A 27756-nucleotide genomic window follows, 5' to 3' on the forward strand; every position below is an offset into this window, starting at 1 on the left:
TTCTAAATAAAATTTGATGTGATAATAAAAACAGGTGCGCCATTGTCTTTGTGATAATTTTTATTCACATCAAATGGTGAAAAGTCATTTGATCATTTATTTATCTCTGCTTGTAAATCTCACAAATTCATGGTCACAGTTCAGCAGTGAGCCATTTACATAGGCTAACGGTGGGAAGTGTCAAGTCTAACAATGTTTGGAGTGGCAGTGTCACATGACCATCTGAACAGAAACAGGAGTGCATCCACTTGTCCTTTCAAGAGCAAATCCGCATAATAAAATGTAATATATAATATGTATAACAATATTTCTGTCTACATATACATGCAACATTTTTTAACATGCAAGGTAATTACAATGTTACACTTTGCATCAAAGCTTACATAACGATGATTTAACTTATTGCAAGCTCACTCCCACTGGGCAAGGGCAAAAAAATAAATAAATAAATAAAATCAAATAGCTATTTACAAATGCTCTTTAATATATCTCTGCGTTCTTACACAATCAATTCCCGTGGATTTGTTTACACACCATTCATCACCACAGATTTATACCAGCTTTCCTGTAAATCTCTCTCAAGTACCACTATTGATGAATAAATAATTTCTCTATAAGATACTACATGTCTACTTTAGGAAAGATAAGAAACAAGAGGTTTTTGTCATTGCTTGAGATACAAAGTGTTTTTTTTTTATGTGCACATAGATGTTTTAATATTACATAATGGTTTTATTTTCTTCTCAGCAGTAATTTTCTATGAGCAAGGGTCACATTTTTCACATGTTTAATTTTGAAATACTTTTTTTTGTCACGTTTTTCTGAAGTCTTTGTATGCAATTTGATCAATAAAGAATGAAATAAAGAAAGAAGGCATCACTGTTAATGATAATCACAAGTATATGGACCAGTAAATCACATTGAAGAAGAGGAAGGAGAAAGGGAAGAGGGCTCTGGAGTAAAGGTCAATTCTTTTGGCAGCAGAGGGGATGACTGGTTTTGGAGGAGGGGGTTTCTTGTTGTTTTTTAACTGGGATTTACCAAGACCGCTGCCGGTGTCAATGGGCTTTCCGTAGCAGTCAAAATTAGACAATTCAAAGTCCCGCGGAAGTGACCCCACAATGCTGAAGTCGTTGGTCCTCAGGTCTGATTTAGAGGTGCACACCTTCTTGCAGCGGGTTTCAGCCACCTGGGAGACACAGGCAAAAGGCAAGAACAGCAAACAAACTTATTACTGCACATTATATAATTAGAAAATACATTTGTATCAGTAAAAAATGATGAGGTATGATTAGACCAATAATCAGAAAGTGCTGCTGGCAGCCCCTGAGGCAGAGGGGTCAAACGAAAGTTATTCAATTTTTTTTTTTTAGCTATTTAATACTAACCTCTACAGCAGGCATGTCAAACTGTTCCAGCAAAGGGCCGTGTGGCTGCAGGTTTTTGTTCCAGCCAGCCAAGAGCACACAGTTTGACCAATCAGCTGTCTGAAGACTGAGATCAGTTGATTGAATCAGTCAAATCTGGTGTGCTGCTGCTTGGTTGGAACAAAAACCTGCAGCCACACGGCCCTTTGCTGGACCAGTTTGACATATGTGCTCTACAGTGTTACACCCATACAAGTTCTACAGCATATGAATTAAATAATAGCAGATAAGTGCAAATTATACAATATGAGGAGATTTGGTACCTAATTAAGAGTTGTAAAATTTCAACCTGTTTAAATGCAGACATGAAGAGAAAGAACACCTGCAGTTACAAACTGACTCATTCTGTCACGTCTTCAGTAGCTGCCATCAGTGTTTTCTATCACCTCCACTCACCTGAGCCCTACACCCACCTCTACACCTGCTCCACATTCCCCTGTTTCTTCACCCTGTGGTTTCACTCCAGTAATTGTGCTCCAACCTCTTATATTTGTTTAGTTTAGCTTGGTTTGGTTTATTGATTTTGTTTCACTAACCGTTTCTGAATTTGTCTCTGAAGCGTTGAAAATTTACATATTTTGTCAATCACAAGGTTTCATAAAAAATGTTAATTGCGTTAATATTAGAAATCTAAGAACAGAACAGAAATGCTCTATGATTTTCCTTTAATTCAAACCAGAACCATTAGTTCTTAGTCGTTTGGTCTCTGAACCTGTCTGTCTTCAACAGGTATGTAGTGAACAGAGAGCAGTACTGACACTATAGACACAACAAGACCACATCACATGACACCGACAGTCTCTGCTGATGTGACATTTCTGATACCCTCACATTAACACACTTACACAAGCCTGCACAGTTATCGCTTTAACTTCCATTTACTGCGCCTAACCCTAATTTATAAAAGCGGACTATGCAGAATTCTTATTTTAACCATTAATGATCACCAAAGAAATGCTGAATCCTCTAAATATCACATCCACTAATTAAATTTCTTTAAATAAAATTCAAATGTAATTCCAAAATCAAATTGTACCAATAAAAAGCATTTTGTAGTCAATCTCAGTTTGGTCCCCTTTTAATTAAGTTTCCATATGTTGCCATACCAAAAAGACATTTATCATATTTTTCTGACAGTTAACAATTATTTTATCAGACTTCGATTGAAAGAGGTAGATGTGAGAGATGTCAAGCTGCTCTTGTGCAGCATTAATGATCTTCACACAGATTTTCTGCCTATGGAATGAATCGTCATGTAGAAACTCTTCTGACTTTGCAAATTTTCTATATTCTTAATTTAGCTAAAAGCATATATTAGCTATGATGTAACATATGATGTAACACACTCAATGTAGTTTCTGTCTGAAGAAAGATTTGAATATACGTCTTTAGATGGTTTGACTCAATTGAAAACAAACACTTTCAAAGTGCAGTACAGAAGCTGTCTGATCCTGAATCTTGGACAGAACTCATGCTGATAAATCAAACCTTCTGCTATTTTAAGAGAATGAAAATCTTTGGAGCCAAAATTAGATTTTCTTTGCTCTCTATATTGTTGCCTAATATGGTCGTTCTCCCATCGAAAGGGGTCTTGTAGCCTCTCTATACCCTCAACATGCCATCACAACATGTGGTTATGCAAAACAATCTGCAGGTGGATTTAGTTCAAGGTCAAATGAAAAATCCCTTTCATCAACTCCACTGAGGTCCTGTGGGGTGAACAGGATCTAATCAGTCTACGGATGCTTACTCAGTGAAGTCATTAAGCTCATTAAAGCTTCATTATTCTGATTTGGTTTTGACTAGAAAACCCATTAAACCTCAATGGAATAATGTAATCCTCTCAAACCAAATGTGTTTCGGACATACAGAGTCTCAGAAGTAAATTAATTTCAATTAGGCATACGACTGGAAGACCAACACATGTTGCATACAACTGTCAGACTTCACTCTGACTCAGCAGTCAGTGTGTGTGTTTGTGTGTGTCATGGACAATGTCAATTTCTACTGTCTGGATTTCCATGTTTGCATTTAGATCTGTTATCAGTGGCTCACAGATAAGAAATCTCAGCAGGTGTTGGATCAAAAGTTTGTATTTTGGCATTTTATTTTCTATTACTAAGAGTTGGAGGTTAAATAGAATTATATTTATAAAGGGAACACACTATTTAAATACCAGTGCAAGGAGTGTCACCTGAGTAGGCAGAGTCTGCACGCCATTTAAACACCAAATGCATCATCATCATCATCATCATCATGTTTTGGTAATCAGCTTGGGCATGAAGATTTTCATGAATATAATTATTCCAACAAGAGTCTAGTGGACAACATTCAGCTGACCCAGCTTAGATGTGGCAGCAAGACTAAATTTATTTTATCTTATGTGGATGATGTAGTTATCTATACGTTTATAAATGCAGTTATAAATACATTTTAACTCATGCAAATTGAAGATGTCTGGGGTTTTGACTGAACAAACCTTTTTAACAGAATAAATACTCGAGCTTGAATTAATAAAAAGATGTGTGTTAAGCTCACATATAAAAAAGAACAATAATAGGCTTTTTAAGTTTTGTAGTTTATAGATGTCATTGTCAAACTTTAATGTTGCTATGGATTCAAGAAGTTTGTGGTCACACTAGAGATCCACTGTTTCCTTGTTGCACCAATTCATAGTACTAAACTGCAGCAGCTTGCTCTATTACCATTATATATGCAATAACCAGATGAATGTTTTCCGATATAACAGATTTAAGTTTTTTTTTATTGTCTTCAGGCATATTAAGTGAGGGCATTTTTCTATTTTAGAGGACATCGCTCCTTAAACATCGTTTCAGACCCAGATGTCTGCGTCATCATTTCCAAAGGTTTCAAAAATTGTAATCCTAGAGTTTTAAAACTAAAATGAACTTAGTGTTTCCAAAACTCTCCATTTCAGGAGTGTGATGATAATGTGGAGTTAGCTAACACACAAAAAAATAAATAAATATTAATTTAGATGTATCATATCTTTTGTTCCCTAACACACACACTCATTCATACACTCAAATTTCAAACCAGCGTCACTGACATGCAAGGTGCTGACATGAAGCGGCGTCCCTCCGGTCCCATTTAGGGTGTTGTTCCTGGCAGCAGGACTCTTTCCAGCAGCCTTCTCCTTAGACGCCATCTTGGCCTTTTCTGCCTCGATGCGCTTTGGGCTGTTGAGCATCACCTGAACCACGGCATACTCCACCAGCGAGGCGAAACCAAACAGCAGGCAAGCAATGAGCCAGATGTCGATGGCCTTAACGTAGGACACTTTGGGCAGCTCTGAAGCCAAGGAGGTGCACTCAGAGGACAACGAGAGCACAGAGAGGATACCTGCATTGAGGTGTGGGGGGGGCACAAGTAACCTTGTCAGTCAACAAGTATGTGGAAGTTGGACACAACATATATTTCAAGTGTCAAAAGAGATTCTCTGATCACAGAATAAGTCAAACAAAGCAAATATTGTAATATTGAAAGACATTTAAAGTCAAATTTCAGTAATCTCAATTTTTCTCTGTTTTTTTTTTTATCTCTGTGTGTTTCTACCTCTGCAGTATAACATGTTTGATCAATGCACTGATGAGCAAAAAATAGAATACAGTTCTTCTTTGAGATAAAAATACTATATTCATCTCCTTTTATGCACCAAATCTGTATAAAAAAATGTCCACACAGGGTTTTTGAGAACATAAATGCAATTAGGATTAACAGCTGTTTCTTTACCTCCTTTGTTCAGAGCTCAGACATTCTCCAACAACAGAGGAGTTTTAAAGAGATTTTAAGCTCTGATTGCCAGCAGGAATACAGATTAGAGATTTTCCTTCAACAGCAGCACCTCTTTCAGTCTGCAGCAGAAATGGCCACTCTAAGAAGGCTTTTTTTAACCAGCAGCAAAGGCTTCACACACCTTTCTCTTCATGTCTTTATTTTCTCTGAATGTAATGACTCAACTTGAAGTACATTGAAATGACTGATAGGGTTTGCCTCCAGGTCTCATTATGGTCACTTATAAAAGATGAAAAAGCCCACCTTTTATCAGTGAGTGTGTCACTTTGGTACCCAGTGACACACTCTCCTTGTTGTACAAATAGCTTTTATATTAGACATAAAATACAAGCAACACATTTCTCTGATATTAAAGCAAATTAATCTTCACCTATATGGAAAACACTTTCTTTCCATAAAAGCGCACATTCCCAGTAAAATGAGCACATAACACACACAAACACACACATATATACACAGTGATGTTAACACTCTTGCACCTTGGTGATGACTGACCTGGACTGATCTCATTTAGAGAGTAGTTGGAAGAAGCTTCCAGGAGGATTTGGAGTGATGATGGAATGAAAGTGGTGGTAAACAACTGGAGTGGGGATGTAGAAAAAGGAGGCAGTGGATGACTGAGGCAGGATAACAATGGATTATCTTATCCATGCAGTCCTGCACACACATGCAGAGGTAAAAGTGTGGTGTATGAGGGTGACACTGACTTATTACACCCAGGTTGCTTTATGGAGGAGGAGAAAATACTTAGCTGAATGTAATTGACACGTTCACAGCTAGAACTAGATTGTAGTGTGGGCGCGCGTTTAAAACACATATGACAAATGTATGAGATATAGACAAATATAAAAAGAAAACATTACTTTAACAGTTTTATACTGCATAGTACAATGGAGGGCATCATTGAGTATTTACTATATACTGTATCTATGGCAGTATTGTAAGTGCTTTAAAAAAGCATATGTTAAGTTTTTATCAATATTGGTAAGTGTATATTTATTTAATTTTGTTTTCTAATTAGGCTTCAGTATTATATCTCAAATATGACATATGTAAGGACAATACCTGGTGATTCAGAAAAAAAAAACTTGAAAATGAGGACAAGCGCTTTGAACAGTAATGACATAAGTTTGTACCACTTGCACCTTGTGTGTAGTAAATGTTAAGGATGGTAGCATCACATTGTAAAGAATGCCCCTTTTTTTTTATTCTCAGGACATTCTAGTAACACAGTTCAGTCTTCTTCCGAATACACACATTGTGTGCCCTTGTGGGTTGGAACAACCAATCATTAGTTGGGTTAACAGGGATCAGGTGTGTCTTGTTGGCCAGCTGACCTCTCCTGAGTTTCCTTTGTTGCCCCTTGTTGCCTACTCTGAATAACATTTGCATACATTTTTACTGTTTACTGTAGGCTGTACTCACTTCAAACGACAAACTACCAAAGGAGCATATCCACGTTCAATAAGAAAAGTGTTTGAAAGGGTTTTATTCAAGATTTCTTTTTAATTTATGTAGTTTGTCCCGAGTTAATGCTTTTAATCTTTAGAAAACAGATAACCGATTAGGAATGGATCTTCAGGAATAAGATTTTTGTTACCTGAAGAATAACATTTCAACACTTAGTTTGTTGTTGAAATATTTAGATAAGTTGCGATTAAGTCGGTTTTGGCTGTATTTACATAACAGTGGTGTGGAAAGCAAAAGATTAAAACGAAAAGGCTGAAATAGAAAAATATCTAAATATTATTTTCAAATCAAGCTTTTCTAAAATATAGATGTATTTAAAAAATTATCTCTGAATGGAAAAGAAAGCCATGGCCTTGGTGTCTTTCATTTGTTATTCAGATTGGCTCCCAGAGGAGACCTACATTTGTTTTTGGGTTAACTCTCAGTATATATATATATATATATATATATATGTGTGTGTGTGTGTGTGTGTGTGTGTGAATGCACTTAACATGTGTTGAAAATTATATCAGGAATTTTAGTGCATTTAGATCGACACCAGATACAGCAAATGCTTCCTGTTTTACTACAGTGAGCCCATTTATCAATTACAGCTGTGTTCTGTGATTTATCACATTCAGGAAGAAAAAATCAAATAAAAAAACTTGACAAATGAAATCCTTCACAGTGTCAGAGTGATTCATGATGTCATGATGGAGAAGATTGGGGCCACAAAGTCACTGATTCCTAAAGACATCCAAATCCTTTTGATTTGTTTCTCTTTTTTCCTCCAGTATTTTACAGAAATCCTGTAGAGTTTTAACATCTAATTCCCTCAATAAAACATGCAGACTCAATCACCGTCCTTTTTAATCTACTTCAATGTCTGATGCACTAAGGGTACCTGGAAGAACAGCAAAAGTATTTACAGATTTTATACACTTGGAAACATCAGTGAGAAATGGTGGAGTTGATGAAATAATCCATACCTAAAGGAACCCTGGCGGCACTTGCATCAGGGTTGATCCAGAAGGACAGCCAGGAAAGGACTACAATAAGCAGCGTTGGGGCATAAACGCCCATCATGTAGAAGCCAACCTGTCGCCGTAGGGTGAAAATAACCTCCACACAAGTGTAGTACCCTGTATGAGGAAGGATATCGTGCTTAAATATCATGACTTCACTGAAGCAATAATCCTTGAATCACCAGGACAGGCATTATGTCCAAGTCAGGCAGTGGTATTATTACATATTTATGTTTTTCATGAGAAACAAAGGAAAGATGTGAGGCTGTGACAGTTTTCTAGATGAGACAGTTTAGCCTAACAAAAGCTACATGGAATCAAAGGGACAGTGTGAATCAAAATGTCCTATTTCTACTTATTCTGTCTGGAAATGTGAACTGATGATCAACCATCTCTGAAAGGTGGCAGAAGACGTACCCGGTTGACTTTGTCAATTAAACCGACATAAGGCATTAAAAGGAAAGGTTGCAGCCAGGTTTAATCCTCTAACTGATTTGCTTCCTTTTGCCCAAGGACAAAGTGCAGCTGTGTGCACCATTAGAGATAGAGAAAGCAAAATAAGGGAAAAGGGAAAGATTACTGGACAGAAAGGACCTCAAAATCTATCCATCCATCCAGTTCACCAGTCCATGGTTGAGATCAATATAATTAAACTACTTTTGCTGATGTTAAAGCCTGTTTGAAGCCACAAAATGGCATCTAAAAAACCCATTTGCTCTAACTGATAATGTGCCAACTATGTGGGAAACCTACACTGTGTCCTTGACCAAACATTAACATTCTATTAAATAAATAGAAAACTCCTCTATTCCTCTTTGTTTTAGGTTACTTTTCTTAACAGTGAAATTAATGAATAGAAGAGACATCCGCCAATATCTCTTGCTCAGACAGCAGCAGTACTGTGCTCTCTCTTTTTGAGGTGAAATTCTTGGTCCAATAGGATGGTCGCATGTATAGACTGAAGTAATAATCAACCAGATTTGGGTTCTCTTTAGCCTTAGACAACAAATAAGGGCTGTCTGTGTCACAAAGCAAGCATGAACCAGTCATACACAGAGGTGATCTTTGTGTCTGTCCAGGTAGCCATGGCAACCAGTTAAAGGCCTGACTCATTGCCAGCTGTGAGCCTCCCAACTGCCAGAGCAGCGAGGTCATGCTCTGTTGGCTGATAAGAGTTTTTCCAATTCATTGGAACTGCTATTCTGCACCCACATAGCTGTGAATATTTATTTTGCCCAGCAGCAGAATATACTTCTCCTTTGTAGTTTTATTTATTAAAGGAATAACCAATGTTTTTAGCTCTGCCAACATCGTGGGACAATGGCAAACGTGGAGAGCTGAGGCTGTTCATTTTATCCCAGCTACCTAGAGCGGTCCCTGTCCTTTAAGCAGCCCCATAGCAACAAAAATTACAATGAAAATCGGATTATCATGGGAAAAGTCTCATAGTGCAAGAGAACAAGCAATCCCCTCAGTAGAAGGTTCTTGGTTTGTTGTGCTGCAGAGATGCGCATCCATGCAGGTGAGCAGACTCGCTAGAACTGTGACTGTTTTTACTGAATCCAACAAATAAACAGCGTAAAGATAGAGAAGACTACTTAGCAAGTAAACATGGATTTAGCCAAATCATTACGGAAGACATACAGTACAAGGCTTTGTAAATATTTGAGGACAGAAATGAATTTATCACATTTGTTTGACCTCATATTTAAACAGACTTTTAGTAAGTAAACTGAATGTAAACTCAGGTTTTGTTTGTTTAGATCAAAAGTCAATGTAAAAAAAGACACTTAAAAATGGGTGTGGTAGGGTCACATGGTGCAGTCACATGGTTCTGCATTATGAGACTACTTTAAGATTAATTTTTCAAAGTTAGCCTTCTCAATTTACATATTTTTGATTTTTTGTGAAGTTTAGGAGCAAAATTATCTTTGAGCATTTGGAAATCATTTTTTTTTTTTTTTGCTATTTCATAGAGTTGATACAGCATGTCAAAAAAAATCTATTATCTACATATTATTATAGGCAATACAATGGAACTTGACATTATTAAATAATTTTAATTCAGAGATGCAAGAAAATTATTATTATTTTTATGTTCTATTGCCTCTCATTGGATGGATGAGTGTTGGTTTGTTGGTCTATCTGTAGATCACTAAATAATAATAATAATAATAATAATAATAATAATAATAATAATAATAATAATAATAATAATAATAATAATAATACTCACTATTATTATTATTATTATAAGAAGAAAAAGAAAAAGAAGAAGAAGAACAAGAAGAAGAAACTGTAACCAGCTTGCATTTTCTTTTTCCTATTCAACTCACAGCTAAATTTGATTTTGAATCATGTATTATCTTGATATAATAAATCTAGGTATCATACCACATGTGTGCTGTAGAGACAGGATGACTACCCACAACTAAAATCATTTCAACTTGACTGTTTTGACTGTTTCTTGTTTTGTTTTTTTTGTTATTAATATTATTTTGTTTGATTTATTTGAAAAGCCAAATATTAACGTATGACATAAGGTTGTTGGCAAAAGTATTAATGTAGCCTAAATGCTGTTTATATAAATGATAACATTTCTATAGTATAACTGTGGATTAACTTTCCCCTAAACAATGGGATTTTTAAAATTAATTAATTAATGTAAATTGGCTGTAATTTTCCTCATATTTTTTCTTCATTCATTCAATTTTACTTTATAAATATTAATAAATGTAATTACACATATCACCACTGATTTAATAATATATTGGACTTTTACACACTGAGTGAAAATAATAATACAGAATAAATTTTCTTCATTGGGGACTGATATTCAGTCTGTATTTAATGGCTTTAGTTAAGCTGTCCTACTGTGTGTGTGTGGCTCTAATACTAATATTCAGTAAAACAAATGAAAGCATTGAGTTAATGTGTTGCTTCACATCATGACTGATGTTTATCTGGAATAATGTGCATTACTGTCTACAGTTACTTTACTCTGATGTAAATTCTCCATTTAACTAGCAGAATTCAACAAGGTAGCGCTGCCCCTTTTGGCTCGAAAAGCTAAGGGGGTTTTGAAGTAATATGAGAAGATAAGCATACATTTAACACCAAGACAGTACCTGTTCCCTCATAGAATTTGGTGCAGTTTCCATAATCAATATCTTCTTGTCTTATATCAAACTGTGGCAGAGCGATTTCATCCATTTGCACAGGGTCTCCTGTTTGCCACATGAACTGCAGGTCATCTGTGGTGTAGCCAACTGGAAAATAGAGGTGAACAGCAAGTAGAAAAGTCACATATGCAAATAAATTAATACATATTCAAATCTAAATTAAACACACTTTTGTAAACACACTTGGGACATACAGAAAACTATATATTAGCAAACCAGTTTGGCATTGTGTAGTTGTGGCTGTAGTAGTTCTGGTTTCTTTGCTCATTCAAGTCACAACTGAACCTGACTTCTAAGGACCAACTAAAAGCCCTGCATGTCCTAAACACCAACAGACAAACAAGAAAAGTGATGAAATGCTTTAGGGCGGAATATTCCAGGACAACTCACAACTTTCGAGCTGCATTTTACACCTCTGTGTGTCCATCGGAAACAAGGTCAAATCCAGTGGACAGGAAAGTGTGATGGACAATCTGAAAGAGGATGAAATAACAGTTTTTGAGCTTTATATTTATCATCTATTTTAGTTGTCTTCTTTCCCTACATCTGACAGACAAAAGCCTCGTTTGCTTTTCACTGGTGAAGACTTCATGTCTCACAGGATTTCAGCGGTTAAGCCAGTGTCTCTTTCCTGTGAAGTAACGTTTTTAAACTGCATGATTGAAACATTTACTATCAAGTTTACAGACATATGTCACAGATTATCTTTTGAGATATTTAAAACAGTGATGTACACTGTAGCTATTGCTCCAACTAACATTTTTTAGAGACATACACAACTGTGACACACACAACATTTGTGACATACACAACTAATATACAACTAAGGTTGTGCATGTCACAGTCTTATACGTCCACTGTTTGATGAAGCTAATTTAATTTTAATCCTAAAAGTCAGAATACAAAGCTCAAAGAACTAAAATATTCATGGTGACTAAATATTAAGATAAAAAAGCAATTTAGGTAGTAGCCCTATTTAACTGGATCTGGATAGCTTTTTGTGAGTCTGGTGGCATGGTGGAAACTTTTAGGTTTACGAGGTTATGTTGGAACCTGAAAAAAAAAACTAAACACTAATGAACAGAGGAGGTCCGCCCAAGGATCAACTATCTAATGTTTACAGTGAAGTCTTGGCTTTTCTCTGCAGGCAGTTTAATAACCAATCACACCTTAAAGCATGTGATCATCTCACATGCTGGTGCTGTAGGTAAACAGCTCACAGGCAAAAACAACCTGTACATCTCACAGGATGGGTGGGTGTATCAGAGACAGTCATGTGTATTTTAATGGTTGTTAAGGTAAAACATAAAACAAGGTGAAACATCTTTAATATCCAACAAAGAAGTCAGGTTGTTTTGTTGAAGATTAACATCACCTGCATGACTGAGAATCCACACAGACTAGAGATGGAACATGGAAAGTATAGTAAAAAGTGTAAAGAGCTGTTAATTGACTTTATTTTCTTTCTTTAACAATTAATATAGCAAATACTTGCAGAAAATGACATTCTTGATTCCCTCATGGTCTCTCATTGAACATTACAACCAGATTATAGACTGTACCAAACATGTTTGCAGACCAAATCTCTTCATCTTACTTCCAACCTCTGGATTAAATAAAATTTTGTAATCATTTATGTAGTTTGATTTATTTATGTAATAATTATATTTTTTTGTTTGTTCTTGTTTTTTACACAAAATACAACAAATATCTGAAAAGGGGAAGCTGAATTTGAAGATATTTTGAAATCAAAGATGATCAAAATTAAAGATTTTCTGCAGCGGGAGCAATAATCATTGTGTTTTACAGCCTGTTATGTGCTATAATCTAACAATACACTTGTTGTTGTTTTTACTAATGTGTTTACTTAGGATATTATCATACTGTCTTTTATAATATTATGAGGGGTACTTTACTTTTTCATAAACTTCATTAGTGTAAAATATAAAGTCATTGTTGAATTAACTAGAATAAATTACAAAAAAAAAAAAGAAAAAGTAAATCAGTACCTCATACTGATGAGGACATCTCCATTACGGAAGATGAAGAGGAGAATGTTCTCCTGGGTAACATCGTGGAAGTTAGCGCTTTTCTCATTAGCAAAGAACAGGTCAGGTTTCCAGAGGCATTTAAACATCTTGGGATCAACTGTGAGCGAATCTGACTTGAAGTCATCTGGCAGTTTCAGCCTGGGGTCATTCCAGCGCTGCCGCAGGAAGATGTTGACCCTGTAATCCTGTCAGATTCAACAGCAGACAAGAACAAACATGGTCAAGTCTCATGTAAATGCTTCTGGACACAAGTTGGTTGTATTTTAAAAGGGGTGATGGCTCAACGGCAAAATTACTAAGAGAAATAAAAAAAAGAACTATGTGCTCATTTTCTGCTGGCCAGGAAACAGTATTTCCTGTGAAACGTTTGAAAGAAAGTTTCATTAAAAAACAACAACAATGCATCAAGTCACTTAAATAAAAACAAAATTATTTAAAATCATATACTTTGTACAGCAGTGACATTTTTAGTGTGTGTGTGGGGGGGGGGGGGGGGGTGGCGGGACACGCCTCCAAACTACCAAAACTGCAGAGTGATATTTTGCAGCTGCTGCTCAAACATGTGGAGAACTGCACAAACCAAGGGTCAAATGTTATCATCACAGCAACAGCACATACCCCATTAGTGGGCTTATTAGTGAAATGTCCACATTCCTGCTGGTGGGAAAGTATCACTTAGCTGTTCTGTGACCAGGTGGACAATTACTTTAAGAGTGATGATGGATAGTATGTCAAATATATCATAGAGCTACCAAAATACCAGTTTCCTGTGTGGTTATGTTTTTTTGGGGGGGTCACAAATAAATTTCCACTGTCATCCCTTTAATTCTGCTTCCATTTACTGTGACTTGATTTAAGTAAGTCTTATATAAATATCTGTCATTTGTTCAAAACAGGTAAAAGAAATGTTTACTTTCCCACATGTAGTAGAAAGCAGTGGCTTGTAAGGCACATTTGTATAAAGGTTTTTGAAGAGCCAGTGATGGACAGGAATATGTTAACATAATCAAGTTTAAGTATTTAATATCTAAATGATGCCTAATGTGAAAATGAGTTTTAGCACTTGTGGTACAAAAATCCACCCACAGCTGTCAGTACACTTGCGACACCAGGGATACAATATCATACAACCACAAAGCAACAAACCTAGAAAGGCACATTTCATGCTAGAAGTTTCCCTCTTGAAAAAAGCACTACATGTACTGTTAGGCCTAACTGTAATCCAGTTGTATTGAATTTATGCAGTAATTCTGCCCAGCACCACCTCATTTTGTTATTTCTTACTGAGAAAAGAGGAAATAGTTGCTGGGATTTATCAAAACATGTACAATCATAAAATGAAATATTGAAAGTTTGAAAGTTGGTATTTGGTGTGACCATCTTTATTGCAATTTTAAGGTCTTCAAGAATAGTTTTCCAGGTTTCTGGAAGGAATTTCCTGAGCTCTTCTTCGGATTTCGGCTGTCTTTTGTTATTTTTTCCAGATTGAGATTAACGTTGAGGTCTGGGATCTGGGAAAGGTTTAAGAACTGTTGCTGCTGATTTGCAATTAACTTGTTCCTTGATTTGGCACATCTCAGCCTTTCCTGGTTGTTTCCTTTATTTAACAACGGTTTCTCAACAGCCTCCTTTCCACGGGGACCATTTCTGATGAGATGTTGGCCAACAGTGGATGGATCAGCTGGTGGTCCAGATGAATCTCTCAGGTCTTGTATTAGGTCTTCACTGAATATTCTTATTTATTGAGTGCATCTCTTTCAGATACTGTTAATCTGCTTTAGAAGGTGTTTCTTTAGGCCTACCATTTCTTCTTTTGTTCTCTACTTGCCATGTTTTGCCTGAAAACTTTAATGATTGTGTGGCTTTGCACATATCTAAGTGTCAAAATATAACTTCTTTTTTTTCAAAGTAAGTTTATCCTTTAAAGCCCAGAGAACCATTGCCCATTTAAAGAGTTAACAAAAAAGTCAGGCTCCTTATAAGCAAAATGTATGGCTATAAGAGTTGCCATAGCACTGTAAATCTACATAATAAACAGTTTACACACAAAACCACAAATGCTGGTGGATACAATATGCACATTGATCCAGGTAAAGTGATGTATTATTCATTTTGGACTAAATTAAAACATTGTTTACTCAGAGTAGTATATACATCAAATATAGGAAAGAAAAACTTGAAATTTCAGACACTTCATATTATACAAAGATGCCTCATAGTGGTAATTTAAGCTGCAACCATGGCTAAGCATTGATTTGCTGCTGGAAAACATTTTGAGTATAGAAACCTGTGGTCCAATAGTTGATATCTAATTTTGGAAAGCAAGCTGTCATTTCTAGCCAGCCTAATTTTAGAATGCAGTGTCTATCTAGCCCCCAAGCGACAGCACAAACAGCCTTTGCTGGCTCTCCCCTGTCTGACTGAGACGCAAGCCAATTCCCACACCTTTGCCTCTCTGAAAACCAGACAAGAAAATAAATCTTCCCACTGGCTAACTATCAAGCTGCCAGCACAACATTCGATTCCACAGAGATTTAGCACCACTCTGTGTTATAATCATCAAGAAAAACTTGAGCTAAAAACACATAGATGCAATTTATTCCATCTCACAACATCGAATTAGAAATTCTCTTCCGAGTTCTACAATTATAAAGTGAAATATATGTGTTAAAAACTGTGCACATCTCATGGTGTTTGGATGAGGGAAGTGTAAATGATGGGACAAGCTTTTCCTGAGATCAGACACCCCACAGAGTGATAAATTGAAAGGGAGAGGTGACCAGCTGCTGTTTCTTCCTTCCTCCACACTGAATTGTTTTTAACCTTTATATGTGTTTGGTAGATCTGGGGTAAGAGGCAAAATGTAATTTGGAGTTGTGTATACATTGAGTGAAAGACTTTTCTTGGCTTCTTTTTCCTTCATGCTCATCTTTATCTCTTCTGTGCTCTGTTGTCTCTCTGTGAAGTTCCTTCCCTCCCTTGTTGACTATTTTTGCCAGCCTCACCACAGGTTTTGATGGCACAAATATGTTTATCATGTACATTTCTGGAGCTGCATGCCAGCTACTGTATATCAATACACGTCCCGTGGCTGATTCATCAAAGAAACACAAGAGAACATTACTGACGTAAGCAAGGAAAAGTAAGGGAAAGAGACAGGATGAGACAAGACTCAACACCGGACTGGCTTTTACCTGCTGGACAAAGTTCAGAAAAGAGACAGGATGCAAGATGGATGCCGAATTAGCCTTCATTAGGGGGTGCCAAAGTGCTAAAATCTTCCAAAGTTTTGTGGTGATGAGTTAAGCTTGTTACATGCTCAAGGAAGAACAAGAAAAAAGTTTACATTGGTCCGGTCAATTCATACTCTACAACGGGATCTCCAACTCCGGTCCTCATGTGCTAATGTCCTGCAGGTTTTGGATTCTACCCTGATGCAACACACCTGACTCAATCACTGGGTCATTAACAGGCTTGTGCAGAGGTGTGTTATAGCAGGAGAGATCTAAAACATGCAGGACAGTAGCTCACGAGGACCGGAGTTGGAGACCCCTGCTCTACAAGAAGCTCCGTCTGGGACAGCGCAGTATGACTGCAGGAGGGGATGTCTGTGTTTTTATGTGCAATGAACAGCTGACCGGTTTATTTCATATTTAAAGAGAAACTTCGTCCATGGCAGGGCAGGGTTGTGCATGCTGTGGTGTCTTTTTCTTTAAAGCCCACATGTTGTATTCATTTAATGTTCTTTCTCATTGAACGGATAGTTACTATCCGTTCAACCATCCGTTCAACCTCACATCGGGGGAAAGCCCATCTCAAATGTCCAACCAATCACATAATACTTCTCAGAGCCCTTCGAGAAGAAAGTTGTGCTCAGCTGATGGGTCAAGAACAAGCTGCGAGATATTGCCTTTCATGTCCACGAAAGCGAAAAGACGTTATGTTCTCAAAGCCTCGAGAACAAGAAAGAAGTTCTTGCAGAGTATCTAACAGACCTCATAGGCTCATACTTTCCTAGGAGAACACTTTGCCCTCAGACTGCAGGTTTACTTATGGTAATCCCAAGATGCACTGAGCACTTTCCCAATTTTTTTTCTCTTTACTCTTTATTTTCCATGTATACATAATTTGTGCCTCTGTTTTTTTTTTTGTTGTCTTCACAGCTACGCCTGACTTAGAGTTATGGTACTTGTTGACCCTTCTGTCCTGTCTTCTCCACCCCAACCTGTTTAAAAGGGAGTTTTTGTTTTTCTTTCCATTGTCATCTCATGCATACTCAGGATGGGAGACTGAATCGAAATGAAGATCCAATGCAGTCCATAAGTATCCTTAGATAGGGTATTACTTTTTATGAACTGGCTTAATTAACACTGTTGTTATGAATTGGACTAATGTGGCTCATGTCTATGATTTATTTATTTTATATAAAAAATAAAGTGGAATAGAACTGAAACTGTGATTTTATTTGGGTATGGAATGATCTTGTCAAACTCAGGATGTTGTTTTTTCTGCACTGTAGCTGTATCATTCTCTCTTTAACACCTACAGATATGGATGAAAGGACCACACCTCAGCTGCTGGTATTAAATGTTATCAATTCTCATGCAATGACCAATACTCCTAGCATAAATAAGGCATAAGTTAGCATAATGAAAAGTCCCCTATAGATCAGCAAGACACCTCTATGATTTGTAGGCGACGATATGCTAAAGTCTTGTTTTATTGCTGTGCTTTCAGATATTCTGTGAGGATAAGCAAATTCTTTTTCAATAAAACTATAGTTTACAACCTGTCAAATATACTGCATAAAATTCAAGACAGAGAATTGAATCAAACGGTGTATATTGTCAGTCTGCACTATATTTATAATGGGACTGTGCTCCTTGATTGAATTTATCAGTTCATGTTTTATTAGCTTCCTTCCAGCGGCTTTAAATTAAAAACAAGCACCTGTAAACCAGGCTCCTTGCAATCAACAAAGTTCACTTTATTGTTTCCGGAGTGATCAAGGGTTGACTTGGCAATGTCCTTGGGTTTTAATCTTATTATTAGCATTCAAACTGCACTTCTTTATCAGCAATTAAGCCATCAGATTAATGAGACATGAAAACTGCAGGCTTCATAATGATTCACTGCTAAATGTTCACATGCCCTCTCAGAAACATTCCCACTCAATCCCTCGAAAACTTGCAAGTTAGAGCAGTTTTCAGCCCTCATTCACTAATTCTGATTGGCAGAAGTATTGGTTATCAATACAGTTGGGATGTAGTGGGACTGAAATGAAATCTCACCATGGTCGTTTCTTGGATCGAGCCAAAGCTGTTGATGAAAATGTTCACTCTATCCTCCACAGGAATTCCTGAAGTGAGAAAGAGAAGAGGTGAGATTGTAGTTTTTATTAGGCAGTGTTTCACAACTGCCTTGTAAAGAGACTGAAGAACTTGAGCTTTACTTATTTTAAGTTACAGCATACTATATATAACCATGTCCATCTTTGTTTCTTCATCTGTGCCCAATGAATACTCTCAGCACTTCAAAGAAATAAAAATCCCTTCTCATTTACATCTCATCTCTTTGCAACATTGATGCTGTAAACATTTTTGTTGGCATTTCTCTCCCCTTATCCTTTTGCATAAACTAATCAAATCCTTCATGGTCCTTACCCTGCTTTAAATAAATAATTTCCTTTGAGCTTTCACAGGATATTCCAGTGTCACTGGATAAACTCTGTTCTGCATTTCCTGAAAGTAATGTTAACATGAAGGTGGCACTGAGCACACACCTTCTTTCCATTAATGCAACTGTATTAATAATTAATATACAAAAAAAGCTTTTGGTATTGCTTTGAAAATCTCTGTAGTGGCTATTAAGGCAGCTCACTGTTTTATAGGTCTTGGCAAAGCAATGCACAAGGCACAGTTTAGATGTTGATTTGGGAGATTATGACATGGATGTTAATGGACCGGGGGATTTCAGCCCACCCTGAAATCAAGAACAGATGTTTGGCTGCTGGACCAGTTACAGACGGTCAGGGAGGGAATGGGTCTGCTCACTACACATCAAACACAAAGTCCCAGATACAGCTCTGACTGCCAAGTGCCCAAGGATGGAAACTATCTGCGGATCCACCTGAAGACTGGTAAAACTATCAGTCATACAGAAAAAATGGCCACCAGTCATCTCTTTGTTATTTTTATAGCTGTGTCTGCTATAAGGGAGGCAAGTTACTCCCTTTTGTGTGATATGTTTAGTACACCATAAACACTTTGGATGGCTACTTCCTGGATAGTGAAGAATGAAACAAACACAGACAGATTTTGAGATTTAGGGTATCCTTTTACTTCCATTTCCCACAACAGAATTATTTTGTTTTGATTTATTTTTTTTATCTTTTGTCTTTCCATATTAGTTTAATCAGCAGGACCAATGTCAATACCATCCAAGTAAAGTTTGCAGGATTGTTATTCATAGCTGTGTAAAACAGCTGTTCAAGTCAATGAGTGAAAGCCAAAGATTAGCTGCGAGGGAAGAGAAACATCACTCTAAGGCATCAATATGCAGTTTTTGTGCCTTTTTCAAGTTTTAGTATTCAGAATGTTTACTAAGTGCCTGTTTAAAGCACCTCTGGCAACACTGATAGCCCCTGGGATTTTGGGAATAGTCTTGTATTCCCAGGTCTATTGCTACAGCGCCTTGTCAGCACTGGAGAATCGTTGGGCCACTGCTTCAACATAATGGGACGGGTGAAAAAAAAGTGCTCTGATGTGTTTGTAGCTCTTTGAAGCAATCAATCACATTAATCTCAGGCAGCACCAATCTCAGGGTGCAGTCCCACTCTTAAACAGTGCAATACGAATTTGTTTTTGTGGTACCTAAAGTAAACAAGTCTGTGTCTTTCCTAATTATGTTCTCTGAATTCTTATACTCAAGATGTTCACTAGAAGGTGCACAAATAAATCAGCAACTTGAGGAAGAAGGACGCACCAGGGCTCAATTCAACTAATAGTCAGAAAACATATTAACCGATCAATAGATTAACGTAGAGGAAAAGTCACTGCAGACCTGATTTTGGTTTGTTTTAGAGAAATACTACTACACTTACACTGATAAAAACAAGAATATATGAATGCAAATTAAATGCAACAGAGAGTAGACTCAAGCACATTAAATACAGAGGATCTCCAGTACACTGTTTTTAGATATATATTGTTTATCTATTTCTATTAAATCATTAATGAAATAATCAATGTCACAGTCATAGGTTTAAGAGATACTGACTACCTAATTATTATTAATCTCTCTGGTATATCACTCAACAACATCTGAAATTATGGAAGCTAAACAAATTTATATTAAAATATGCGATTCAACAGAATTTGAGTCAGATAAGTGGTTTTATTTTCAGATTCAGATTTGATTAAAAACTATTAAGTTTCAGCCTTAGACCAAATTAGAAGCTAATTACTTTATAGTAGAATTTGTACTATGTATACCATTTGTCTGATCATCATTTGAACCACAATGTGGTTTCTTTAAGTAAACTCAAGAAAATCCCTTGTATTTTAATTGCAACATTTGCTAAATATATATGCAAATTCACTTGCAGTATTTCAGTGTCTGCACATGTGCAGCATTGAGATCTTTTTCCAGCAGCACATTCTGAGAAGGAATCTGGAGGTACATACTTTTAATTTGCGTGACAGTGATTCAGCTGAAATGTAAATTAAACCGAAACAGAGGCAGATAAAAGGGGTAAGAGACTTGCCTTTGAAGTTGGGCCTTATTCTGGGATCATAGCTGATCAGTAACCTGTTCAAGATGTTACTGGTTGAATTTGCAGGGACTCGAGCCAGATCCTCGGATGACAGCTGTCTGCAAACAAAGAAGACAGAGAGGGAACTTTTGCAGGTCAAATTCCAGGCAGATGAACAACACGGATGCACATTGCGCCCACTTATAGCTGCTTTGTGTACTCTTTGATTAAACTATAAGCTGTAAGAGCAACCACTGTGGGATTAAATTTGCTTTTAAGACTTGGACCACCCAGCAAATGTTACAGTAAAGCGATGCTTAGAAATGAGATGTGCTGTTCTTCTCCAGTGTCCAGATCATGACCAGAAAAGGTGACAGCCTTAGATTGATGGGGCTTTTATTTTATATAATAATCAGCTCATTATATTAAATAATCACTAACTCTGTAACCTTGCAGGCATGTATGTAATTTCTTTAATAAAAAGTTTATTAAACACATGTATTTTACTACAGTCTGCCAGAAACTTCAATGCAATGATCCATACAGTTAGAAAGCACCTTTTAACTCATTTATGGTTTAAAAAAAGTCTTTTACAATTAATCTGTCATATAGTCTCAAACAGAAATATATAAATATACACAATATAGTTATTATGCAACATGTTTTTTCAACATTCACACACCAGTGACCATATAAGGGTGATATGGGGGTTCAGTGTCTTCCTCAAGGAGATTATAATGCTCGGAAAGGCTGGGGACCAAGCCATCAGTCTTCCAATTAGATTACATAAACTATTCCTCGTTAACTCACTTGGATTTAAAGGGAGAGTAGATCCTATCTCAGCCAACATTGAGTGACAGACAGGTTACATCCTAATAAGGTTACCAGTGCAATCACGGGGCTTCCACAGAGACAGAAACATCCTGATAAAAGAAAGTACGCACCAAAAACAAAGAGATGACTTTCACAGACATTCAGCCAAAAATCATCTATTTTCTGAGCTTGACTAATGACAAAACAATGGGCTAGAGACCGGGGAAGGGGAGGACAGGATCTGGCAGGAAAGACAGGAGAAGACATAAGAAGCAAAAAGTCTCCTCACGGGTGGCAATGAATTCTCCTGCCAAAGAATTTCCCCTTCTCAAAGCACTTTACATATCATTATGTAAACCTTATCATGCACTGGGGATGATTTGAAGTGCTTCACAAGGAATGCTGTGCAGTGTGTATACATTCTGTGGTTCCCCGGATCAAAGTGAAATACACAATTCCCACCCACAAAACCTCTTTTTTTCTTCCCTCTATTTTAACCGACCTTTTTGACAACCTCGAGCACAAGAGCTTAACTTGAACCAAGTGGTTTCCTTGATCCACAAAGGCATCTACAGCATTAAACATGAAATATGTCACGCAGCTTGCACTTGCCAATACAGATACCACATCAAACAGTTCATTGCTCATTTCAAGAAGTTTCATTGTGGAGCCACTTGTAACCATTTAAGGAAGTTAAAGATGTCACTCTTCAAAAAAGTCGAGATAACTGACCCTCCGAAGGCATTCTATAAACTATTTTACCCTATTTAGAGACTTGTGCAACATTTTCTTGTTTAATTTAGCTATGAACTGATAACATAACCCTTATTTTATGATTGATGCTTTACAAGTAGTCCGGATTTTGAAAAATTTACTAAGTTTCTGAAAAGCTCATTGATCCCAGTGGAATGTACTAAACACACAATCAGAAACTGAGATCTGTTTAGTGGTGAGTAAAGCCTTCAGAGTAAGGTCCATCAGGTGTAAAATGACCAAGTCATGCTTTAAGTGAATGCTCAGCAGCCAAAAATTATGACACTTCAAAAGAATTTAACCACTTTTACACATTCAAGTCATTAGGTTAGCCAATCATTAGGAGTACAGCTTCTCCAACGAAAACAACTGTATGATATCTTTAGCGGCTCTGCAGAAGCTTTGTGAAGCCTGTAAAAACAGCCCAGGTGATGTCATCAGGGTTATCTAGGCTTTAGCTTAAGACTTAAACTTTAAAACAATATTCTGTATGGATAGAGTTGGGACTTTGGGTCATGCAGCTTGACAGAAGAAGAAATCTTGTAGTAAGCATGTATATATATATATATAAAGTTTCCAGCTCTTTAGAGCTTGATTCATATTGGTGGGACTTTTTAACCTGGTATAGGTTTTTATTTACTGTTTTTCAGTTAACTCAGCTTGATTATTAATAGTTTTTATTTGTAGCAAATGCAAAAAGAAGTAAATATGTTCTACACAGTATGACACAAGTTGCTGTTTATTCTGTACTTACGATGGACAGTAAACCTGCTTCCCCTTCTTCTTCCCCTTCTTAGTTCCTTTTTCTTTGGCTGATCCTGCCTCTATACAAAGAGAGAGGACCAGGAGAAATACGGTGACCTTCGTCACACCCATTTCGATCTGATTTGGTCCTGTGGAGGAAAAAAAACAACATTTTAATTACTGTGAAGAAGGCACAGAATTTAAATAACACAAGCTTGAAGGTGAGCAATTATATAACTAGGTTGTTGTCCTTTTCATAGTCAACAAATATCAGCTTTGATTTGTGGGGTGATTTTAGCTCTGCCCTTGATGAGAGGACACAACATCTCTCTCATGAACACAACAGCTGCTTTTTACTGTCTGGAAAGATGCATAACTCTTTACTCTTTATGCATGTCACATACAGTAAATGGAAACATATAACTTAATCATTCAGACCAGGTTTGATAAAGCAAAGCAAGTTCAAGCTTAAAGTCAGTCATTGGAGAGATGCACCTGAATAATGACAGTCATCAGAACTTATCAGCTGAATGTGACCTTTAAAAGAGGCTGGAAGAAATGTTACCAGAAATACTCAACTTCAGTCCAGAACCTGCACATAAAAGGCTTAATAAGACTGTTTAATGTTTAATAGAGTAGCACATTTACTTTACCATCTACATTTGCTTTGATTTATGATTATTGTGTCATTTCCAAACCTCCCTCACCGTCAACACTTAAATCTAGGGAGATAGGGGATAATATGGTTCTGTGTGATGACAGGAATGAGAATGCTGCATATATTAGATAAATGCCCACTTATGAGCCTGGACAGAGCATTTTTGCATTTCTAGATAGGGGCCATTAATCAGCTAGCAACCATGGTACCTGCGTGATTCACATCCTGTCTAGAAAAGTGGTGCCCCTTCATCATATAGGGACACTGAGACTAACAGTAAAGCGAGCAGTCTCCCCCCTAGCACACATCCTGCCAGCAAGTTTGTATATTAACTGAAGCTGTTTATTGTCTAGACAGAGACACACTTGCTCTCCTCCTCACTGCCTTGGCTCTGTAACTCCCTGTCTATTCCTCACCTGCACATTGATCATCACTTTCTCCAGGAGAAATCTTCACTATAGATCAGTTTAGTACTTTTTTCTCTTAATGCAAACACCTTGCTTTATCGATTTGACAAAACTGTTCAAAAAATGGAGTCTGGAGGGTGGGGGAGATGGTATTTACATCTTTGCTAGCCTACAGAGTATTAGATGGCAACAGCTGGAGCAGTGTCAGTGTTTGACATGTCAGCACCACCTTATTTCTTAGAAAATGTTTCTTATGGGCGCTACTAGTTCCATCTCCTGTCCTCCCTGTATTCTCACACAAGATGACAACTCTAATCTCACACCCTTGACAGCAGTTTATTCTGACAGGAAAGGAGGAAGATTCAACAAGCAGTATGCATTCCTCAGTGGTGAAATGTTTCATTACACATTAAAACAATACATTCAAAAAGCTGGATATTGCCACTTACAACATTGCCCCTGACTTATACATCCAACATTTATTTAAAATAATGCAAGTAAACAACCCAAGCTTGCCTTCTTCAACAACTTTGACAAAACAAAAGAAAGTATTTACCAAAGAATTATTATTGATAAAACAAGCTATTTAAAAAGTAAGAAGTCAAGATAAGTGTGGTATGCAATGTACAGTTTTTGGGCTATCAGAGACTAAATATGATCATCAAGAAAGAATCATCTTCATATTTCTGGGACTCAGAGTCAGTAGTTGTAACAGACCTGCAAACAAAACTAGTCAAGGATGAAATTCTCTGAGAAATTCAAAGTGAAACTCTTCCTGTATGACTGCTGTAACATCTAACTATTAAAGAACCAATAACAGCACAAATGGCACACTGGTTAATGACACTTTTTGGTGGGGAAAACAAGCAGAGTGCATAGAGGTAAAACATGATGAACTCTAAGTTTGGAGCTAAACAAAGAAGAAAATGTGTCTGATTTGTGCCTGATTCATTTGATATGTTCTTCAGATGCTATCATGAAAAACAGCAAGTGGGGTGCAGCATGACATACAACACTAGAGGAATTATATCCATGTGTTGTAGCCTATGATTCAGCAGGAGTTATCATTGTGCAGTCTACATACCTCATGCATGATCTGGTACCCAAGTTTTCTTGGTCCATGTTGCACAGTGTGACCTGCACTTAAGATTGATGAAATGTGACATTCTGTGCTTTGGCTACTTGTAAAGTTAAGCAAATAGTTACAGAGCCAAATTTTACAATCTAATATTGTCAGTAACATTTACTCTTTTTCAAACTGTTGTATAAGATTTTCTCCTTGTTTTATGGTGTAATAATACAGAATGTCTGTTTCAATTTGAGCTTAAAAGAAAGCTTACATCAGTCTTTGCATTCTCAGCTATTTCAAAATAAATCAAACAATTACAAGGTCATGGTGAACATAAACACTAAACAACACAGAAATATAAGAAGCGTTGAGACCATAACTCGACCTTGACATTGCCCGAGTCAACTCTGTGCCATCACTGGAGAAAATTGCCCAGCTCTGTTTTACTACTGGCAATGTCAAAATGACACAGACTTTGTCATGCAATGACTCAAGCAGCCTTGCATGGCCTGTCCCATGGCCCTGAGGTCAATGTGCACACTGGTCTAACTCTGCACATGTACTTCTGAGCCATAAGCACACATTGCCTGACAAATGATTAATACATGAAGAAGGGATAGAAAAATAACAGTCTAATTATAATAATAATGCAACTATATGAAAGTCTTGACTCCACATTATTTTACCACTGCATACTTCATTGCACTAAATGCCTTTATTTAGTGCTAAACCCGATTAGGAAGGGCCTGTGCTGTGCTCAGTAAAATAAAATGCAACCAGTTCAAAGCAAATGAAGCTGCTCTCGCAACCTGTGGCTGCACGTCGCATCGGGGCTCACAAGAGAAAAGTAAATAACAGAAGCTGACACTGGCACGAGACCTGAGCATCAGGAGAGCAGAAGGAAATAGATACAACAAAGCATACAGCGACCACCATGACGGTGGGAGAGGGGGGTGCAGGAAGAAGATGCCAATACGGACACAAGCGTGCAGTTCCACTTCATACAAGTACATGCAATGGTCATACAAATACGAAAGCCGTCTATCACAAAACACACCACGGAGTTCCACTTACCGTTTGGGTTTGTCACCTTTTAATTCCTCAGAAAGCTAGATCCAGATAAACTGACTGTGCAAATAATCCTTATCAGAGCCTTCCAGACCAGCCGCTGATTTTCTTTTCCATTCTGCTCTCTGCTTACTTGTGAGAAGCAATTTGTTGAGTGGGTTTTAAGGAGAAAAGTTAGACTACATCTCGGCAAATTGCCAATTTTGGGGGTTTCCGCGCCTGCTTTTTATTTTTGAATCAATGTGTATATGGCTTCTGCCCTTTCGCCTCAGCGCGGGATGCCCAAGATGGAGGCTTGCGTGTACCTGTCATGCAACATGCGCAGTAGCGGCTGCACTGAGCTGGAGAGCATCACTCTCATCAGCAACACGGACAGCCGCTCCCCGCCTCCACGTCCTCAGCCGCCGCTAAACGCAGACGTGACATGACATGACGGCAGCAAACCCACATGCTCTCAGGCACGTGATGCGAGTAAACGGCTCAGTATTAATGGCAGCGTCTGTGTGGTATTTATCAGCCGATGGACGTTAACAGAGAAGACTGCATACACCATAACACAGCAAATAGGTTTAGGATGCTGTAACCTACAGTTCAGGGTCAGAACGTGAGATCTGATGTTGCCCGTTTATTAAACTTTTTGTCTTAAATTAATCAATTCAGATCTAAAGCAGAATCTGTCAAATATGAATGAGTAAATGAGAAATGCAGGGAGAAAATGCCTCTCGATAAAAGACGAATCCATATGTTTTAGCCATCAGATACAAATGTCGATGTTATCTGATTAAATCAGAAGCCACTTAAATGTAGTGTGAATTATTACGGAGCTAAATCAATAAAAATGAAATAAATACAGTTGAATCCGGATTAAATCCACAGTTCTAAGCAAAACCAACTGTTTACTTAAAAAGATTGGAGATACTAAAAGCACCAGAACAGCTATCAAATAAGCATTTTGTATTCTTTGAAACAGTTTTTTTTTTTTTTTTTTTTTGCCTCTGTGTGCTGGAAGTTTGTCTTCTTAAAGTACACCTGAGATTTAAAGCAGGTTATAATGTGATTTGTATCTTCGTAGTGGAGTAACCCTGTTATAAATCAGCATCATGGCTGAATGCACTGAAGAATAGATGAATGAATTAATAAATGATTGATATGACCGCTACCAAACTTATTGACTGTGACAAAGTTTTTGGCATAAGACCCACCTGTTACAAACCCATTAAGTATTTTCTCTTATTATGGTCATGCTATTGATTTTTATAATACAGTAAGTGAAAAACCATTTGTATAGTCATTTTATGGACCATATACTGTAAGAGACTTTTATGTGGTATATGATTGATGTTCTTTAATGCTGCAAAGCTTTCTATGTAGAGGAGAGCTTTCCTTTTGTGGTATGTAAAAAAGATGTATTTTTACTGAAGGAAATCGAAGGTTGTGAAGCTACGAAGTGGTACAGGAAGTTCATATAAAGGTGAAGAGAGTTCTTACAATGATAAGGTATCCACCAGTCAGAGATGGTTTAATACACTAATCCCCTTCAC

The 27756-nt window shown here is 37.2% G+C and overlaps 1 protein-coding gene across 1 annotated transcript; it reads right to left on the bottom strand.

Annotated features, from left to right (window-relative positions):
- Nucleotides 1–42: 42 nt before the first annotated feature.
- Nucleotides 43–26545, bottom strand: glrbb (glycine receptor, beta b). Its single transcript, XM_041991155.1, has 10 exons — nt 26222–26545; nt 23024–23162; nt 20716–20822; nt 18242–18309; nt 12909–13135; nt 11290–11372; nt 10846–10986; nt 7682–7834; nt 4498–4790; nt 43–1189 (listed from the first exon to the last, which is right to left on the bottom strand). Exons 2-10 carry the CDS (start codon nt 23143–23145, stop codon nt 893–895), a joined length of 1491 nt encoding a protein of 496 aa, XP_041847089.1. The 5' UTR covers nt 23146–23162; nt 26222–26545; the 3' UTR covers nt 43–892.
- Between the last annotated feature and the right edge of the window lie 1211 nt (nt 26546–27756).

This window comes from Melanotaenia boesemani, chromosome 7, assembly GCF_017639745.1.
Source record: "Melanotaenia boesemani isolate fMelBoe1 chromosome 7, fMelBoe1.pri, whole genome shotgun sequence".
Classification (NCBI taxonomy): domain Eukaryota; kingdom Metazoa; phylum Chordata; class Actinopteri; order Atheriniformes; family Melanotaeniidae; genus Melanotaenia; species Melanotaenia boesemani.

What these genes read in the sequence shown, in the direction of transcription:
- glrbb (XM_041991155.1), bottom strand. Translation starts at nt 23,145, where the DNA reads ATGGGTGTGACGAAGGTCACCGTATTTCTCCTGGTCCTCTCTCTTTGT. An exon ending in CGATCCAAGAAACGACCATG is followed by an intron (nt 13,136 to 18,241) that starts GTGAGATTTCAT and finishes TGAATCTGACAG; the next exon opens with GATTACAGGGTCAACATCTT. An exon ending in CAAATTCTATGAGGGAACAG is followed by an intron (nt 7,835 to 10,845) that starts GTACTGTCTTGG and finishes TTCCTCATACAG; the next exon opens with GGTACTACACTTGTGTGGAG.